At 30.6% G+C, this 6,835-nt stretch overlaps 1 protein-coding gene across 1 annotated transcript in view; it reads left to right on the top strand.

Moving 5' to 3' along the window:
- The window catches only part of LOC116846188, a 23,128-nt gene extending 21,554 nt beyond the window's left edge, over window positions 1-1,574 (top strand). The window contains exon 5 of the mRNA XM_032819721.1: window positions 1,233-1,574. Coding sequence (XP_032675612.1) covers window positions 1,233-1,574 — 342 coding nt within the window. The remainder of the gene's footprint in view (window positions 1-1,232) is intronic.
- The last annotated feature ends 5,261 nt before the right edge of the window (window positions 1,575-6,835 follow it).

The following is a 6,835-nucleotide window of genomic DNA, read 5'->3' as shown; positions in this document are numbered from 1 at the left end:
AGGTTGTTTTTTCTAAATGTGTTATTCTGCGATTCCTGCATTATTTTTACACACTTTATATGCATTCAATTTACCGTGTTGCAGTTTTAACACACATGAAGTGTATTATCCTTTGTAACACAGAACTCGTGTATAGATCAATGCACTTTGTGTGTCATTTCAACATATCTACAACCGCAGCTGTGGTATTTAAACACATAACACACCAAATTAGTGAATTGTGTGTTGTTTTAACACACCTGATAACACGCCTGTTTTTACAGTGTAACGAACGGCAGCCCACTGGCCAATCAGCACGCGTGCTACGATGAGACGAACGCTGTACGCGCTGTAGCATTGGCATGACAAGCTAGCCGGGCCAGCCCCTTAACAAGGAAAACGTGTTGTCCTATATAATTAGCAGTTACGAAGTTTCCGCGAAAGATTTCTACAGCCCTCCTGCTCATCCTTAAATATGGACCAACTTTACCTCGTCTATCCATATGTTCTATTTCAATGAATCGATAAATGAAAATTATATTTATTACTAGAAACAATACATCATACATTTGCAAAAAATTTCATTCTAGCTAGTAACACATTGCTTAAAACTCCTTGTATCTCGCCACGGCCATGTCAGATTTGTGACGTCAGGAGCGAAGAATGATATACTGACGAAAGTTGCGTGCTGTTTTTAAATAAAGATAAATATAAAATTTTTTAAAATAAAAATAAATATAAAATTTCAAGAGACTCGAAATTTACTTTGCTATTACCAAATCAGTTTTCTTCTATTTCTTAACTATAATATTATTCCGATTTTTATGAATGAAACTTATGGAAAAGTATTTATGTTCTAAAATGATCATTTTGCGATTTTATATCCACTATTTCTCTCAAGATAAATACTAAAAAGAAGTACATGAACAAAATATCTCTGGGGTCATATAACCCCGGTCTCCTCTGCAGTTTATCTATCACATTGCACGTGATCACACATTCATACATACGTACAAATATAGACACGTACGCACACATACACATACACACACACATACGCGCGCGCGCACATATACTTATTAATCTTCTTTAAATAATAACTAATAAAAATTTAAATACATAAAATTTTATATGATTGTTTTCGAAATGATAGGAAAATTTTGTATTCAATTTGATGAATTCTACCTGTACACAATGAGATATCATGAATTGTCAGAAACTATATACTAATAGTTGTTACCTTTTGTTAACAGAAGTCTGCGACACAGCAGGAACAAACGGACCAAGAAATTGTCGAAAAGATGACTCGTGAATTTCTAGAAAACGAATGGCAATTATTGTTCAACGTTTTGACAATTCATCGAAATTCAACGATTTCTGATAGAAAAACCATTCGTTTAGAATGTCTGAATCATATTCGGCAAGAACTTGTCAAACTTTATGCTCTTGAGTCCACTTTAGATAAATGCCCATTTAAACAGCAATCTTTATCGAGTCACGATATGCCATGTAATGAGGAACAGCAACAATCGCAACAATCGCAACAACAGCACCAGTCACCACCTAGCTTAGATCAGAAAATCACGGATTCTTGAATTCACAAGGAAATCTGCTAGTATTTATTTTAAATCTGCCTAAATAACGAGATAAATTTCAAGAATCTGGGTAATGGCATTGGTTTCAAAGAAATATATATGCTACAGATATGTCTCTTGCAGACGTACGCGGAATATTATTGCAAGACACATTAATTACAAATACAAATATTATTATACCTCAGTAAATACCAACTAACAATACATCAATGTTATAATTTCTCATTCAACAATGTAATTATTACATAATACATGTTATATTGCATTTGATTTATTGAGTGAGAAATTGTAACATTGATGTTATGTTACTGATAGTTAGTGTTTACTGTGGGATGTTATAAAACTACGGTTTACAAAAAGTATTTCAACTAATATTGTTAAAACACGTACACATTTGTATCGATTTAAGATAAATATATGAAGTTTTATAAAAACATGTATATTTCATTGAATTCTTCTTCAGAGTTTTTGTTACTATCTACTTGAAGATTATGAAATTAACCTTAAGATTTATCATTTAATATTTGAAATTTGATTAGTAGCAATAGCTCTTTATTGTTTAAATGTTTTAAATACATCAGAGTACATAACTACTCATCTATCTTCGTCCCGTATTCAAGCTAAACAAGATAATATTAAATTGTTTCATAGGTGTAGATAGGTTTCTTTGCAATAAGAGATACGCATGAATTTATTGTAATATATACGTACTTTTTAGGCTCTGCATTGCTACACATATATGTTCAATATACATACATATATATTTGTTGTGCCAAATGTATACAGCGTGTGAATTAACTCGTGCTTACTATTCACACAGCGCTACTCTTTATAAAGACTTGGACTTGGAAAATCCTAAGTTATTTATTTTTATGAAGTTTAATAAAATAGGTTGTAAGTTTATTTAATGAATGCCTTGCAGGAAAAAGGAACTCTTAAGATCTTTCAAGTGTTTATAAATAGTGCTATATAAATTGTGAGCGCGAATTAGTTTACATTCTGTATATATAGAATATTTACTGTAACAAACTACATGATTTTTAGCCATTCACAAGAAATAGATAAAAGATGTATACCGAACTATATCTGTTTTGAACAAATAACAAATTACATTAAAAGAATATCAATAATCCTTTATTTAAAATATTGATTATAAATACGAACATTATTATACTCCAGTAAACTATCTAACTACCAACTAACATTACATCAATATTATAATTTCTCATTCACCAATATAATTATTATATAATACGCGTATTATATTACATTTGCATTAATAAGTGATAAATTATAAAATTGATGTTATTTTTGACTGTGTTAGTGTTTACTGGGACGTTATAAAACTATGGTTCGCAAGAAGTATGTAAACTATCGAGATCATTAAAACATCGAGATCACCTCTAATTTTTTGTTATAAACTGAATATTTCCTAGAAATAATTTTCATTTTGTCAACATCATAATATTAATTGACATGAATTCTTACCATTATATTCTGAATCTCTAGTAGATAATAATTGTTGTTCTGAAGTATTAATGAGAGAATAGCCTAATTCCAATATATTTATATTTCTAGCTGAAACATGAATAATATAAAATCGTTGGAACGAAACATAGTTAAGATACTAAAAACTAATTTAACTAATAATGCTGTAAATTTGATATTAAGTAATGCTTTAAGTAATATGATGATATTATATAAGTTTAGAAATATGAATAGATATTATAATTTAAAAATAACGTACGATCCGAAAAATATCAGTCCTAAAAATATTACACGGCTCTGTGTACATATAATAATAATAATAATAATATAATTTAAAAATACTGTACGCGCATAAATCCTATTTAGAATATTGAGATCCTAATCTTTTAATAAAAATAAAATATTATTTCTTAAACATTTTGCTAATATAATTTATTGCTTGAAACAGATACACTTTTGTATGTATTTTTTATCCGTTTATTGCGAATGCCTAAAAAATCGCGAGGATTGTTACAATATAACTTCTGTATATATTTTAATCTATAAATACATGTATACATATACATGTATATATATTTGCGCCTAAGTATATATGTATGTGTGTGTGTATATATACAGGGTGTCCGTCGTAAGACGTACGAAAAGAAAAATATAAATAGAACACATAAAAGTGAACAAAAATTGTATAGGTTATTTTTCAAACAACCACGTAAAATTTCGAGTTATTAAATAAAATGGACAAATCAAAATGCGCGACGCTGCAGGCGGGACATACGATCGCCGCGGCCGGCGAAGAAAATGGACGAGCGCACACGTACACAGATGTACACACGGAGCTACCCATTTCCGTATGCCAAACGGCCCACCTCTCTGGCCTATAAGATAGGTCCACGAGCAATCGCCCATTTTCATCGCCGGCCGCAGCAAGCCGTATGTCCCGCCTGCCGTGTCGCCGAGCTCCGATATGCCCAACTATTTTAATTAATATCTCGAAATATTACGTGCTTGTTTGAAAAATGGTCTATACAATTTTTGTTCACTTTTATCTGTTCTACTTATATTTTTCTTTTCGTACGTGTTATGCGGGACACCCTGTATGGGTGTGCGTGTGTGTGCGTGTGCGTGTGTGCATATATATGCATGTATATACACACATATATATACATATACATATATATATATATATATATATATATATATATATATATATATATATATGTATGTATGTATGTATGTATGTATATATAGAATGTCTAATTTTAATTGATGCAAATAAATATCTCGAAAAGTATATAGGGTGTCTGACTCGTACCGTACCAGAGTTAACATATAATAGGTCGGGGTGAGTAATAGAATCGGTATCTTTTTTTTAAACAACCACGTAACATTTTGAGATATTAATGATAAAAGATTTCTGGCGAGTGGCAGCCCACTGTCCAATCAGCACGTATGCTGCGGTGAGACGAACGCTGTACGCGCTGTAGCATCAGCATGACAGGTTAGCCGGGTCAGCCTCCTAAAACGAGGAAAACGCATTACCAGAAGGCTGGCCCGGCTAGCCTGTCATACCGATGCTACAGCGCGTACAGCGTTCGTCTCACCACAGCACACGTGCTGATTGGCCAGTGGGCTGCCGCTCGATAGAAATCTTTTATCGTTAATATCTCAAAATTTTGTGGTTGTTTAAAAAAGACACCGATTTTATTACTCACCCCGATCTATTCTAGCTATATGTTAGCTATGATACGGTACGAGTCAGATACCCTGTATATTTGGTATATTGAAAAATCTTTCAAAACAAAGTTGTTTAATTTTAAAGCTGATACATTATCGTAATATTATTGTGAAATAAAATTATTTTTCTCAAAGTCATCTTAAAATTAATTGCAATTTTTTAAATAAAATAATGTTTCTGTTACATTAACAAATTTCACACACCTTTTCTTATAAGTGCATTAATATATTATGATAATGATCCGGAACATTTTTCAATATCTTGAGTACATTTCAAGATATTTAACGGCGTCAATTGAAGTGGAATAGCCTGTATGTATACGACATTATGATAGAACAATTATTTACATAACGTTTTAATAAGCTATGACTAGATATATATTGACGCGTTAGGATATACTTCTGGGAATTTGAATAACAATAGGAAAAGATAATTTGGAGAGATCCCGGTATAGAAGAGAATCCTCATATAATTTCTGTACAATATACAAAACGACATGTCGTTAGTCGTTAAAATAACAATCAAGAACTTTATTGAAGAATAGAGACTAGTATAGTTATACTTCTCCATGGCAGCTGATATCGTTATGTTCGTTGTATGTCTACTTTCTTTATACTATTGTATACAGTTTCACGTCTTGTTATGTGTGTATACGTGTTTGTGTATATGTATACAAATTACACATTCGTTATATCGCAATACTTTCAAAGCTGCCGTATGGATTATTCAAGTTGTCTTAAGAAATTGAAAAATTATCATAAAGAAGAAATTTTCGAGATGAAAAAGCGAATGAATATCGATGTCCATGATAAAAACGAACTATTACGGGGATCCCTCTTTGCAATTACAGGTACACAAACGTATTCGACGAAGACTGAGATAATACTGCAGGTAGATAGAGGAGACGAATGTATTCGAAACTTAATCGATTAGATAATTAATAATCTATATAAGTACAATGTCATGATATAAAATCTACGTTTATACCAGTCAACAATAAATACGTCTGTTCTTCGTTGAGACGCTAACCTTGAGACGCACCAACGCCCTGTTCTACCTTCACGGATTATACATTATCGTTATCGGTAATATTATTGTTTAACATTATTTTCGTTATATCTTGCCTTCTTGTTTTGTACAAGAGTACTGTGTTGTTGTATGTGAGTGTATGTACGTGCATGTATGTATGCAAGTGTATACAGAAAAAAAAGATTACGACGATTTGGTAATAATTACTAAAATATTATAGGTACTAAAATTTAATACCTATAACACAGGCTAGATAATTATTATCAAATCATCGTTATCTTTTTCTTCAGTGTATGTGTGTAGTATATAATTTGTCGACCCGGGAAAAAATAATTATTATATATGTAATCATATAAAATTATATGTATAATTATAAAGAGTGTGTGTTTCCCATGACGAACTGTACATACTAAAAGAGCATGTTCGTAGGATCAATTTAAGCAAAAAACTTCTTATAAACATGAATAAAATTCACAACAGTTTTCTAGATATAGAAGTTCAAAACTAAAAATTGAGTTATAATTTTTCAAATGCCTTATTATTAAAAAGTTCAACAATAAATCAAACATTATAGAGACAAAAATTACTGAACAAAAATAAAAACCACATAATTGTTCACATTGTCCTTCGGCTATAATATATCGCATATTGCAATTTAAAATGGATAGAATAACTCACGAAGAATTTTGTGATTGTTTCTTATTTGTCGATATACGTCATTAGTACGCAAAATTAATGCAGGTTTGATTTGTGTTGATGCAATCACTAGTTTTTCTTTATCTAAAAGAGAAGCTTTCAGAAGATAAAGAATAGCAAACTAAATCTAATTCTTAATTTTGAATGCCTATATCTAAACAAGTAGATATCAAGTATCAGTAACATGCCGGGAAAAAGTTCATACAATTATATAAAAATATATATGATTATATATAATTATATATGAATTTTTCCATATATATATATATATATATATATATATATATATATATATATATATATATATATATAT

This window comes from Odontomachus brunneus, unplaced genomic scaffold, assembly GCF_010583005.1.
Source record: "Odontomachus brunneus isolate Ranch 3 - 2012 unplaced genomic scaffold, Obru_v1 Obru_scaffold_061, whole genome shotgun sequence".
Lineage (NCBI taxonomy): Eukaryota > Metazoa > Arthropoda > Insecta > Hymenoptera > Formicidae > Odontomachus > Odontomachus brunneus.
This window is presented reverse-complemented; position numbering and strand designations above follow the sequence as displayed.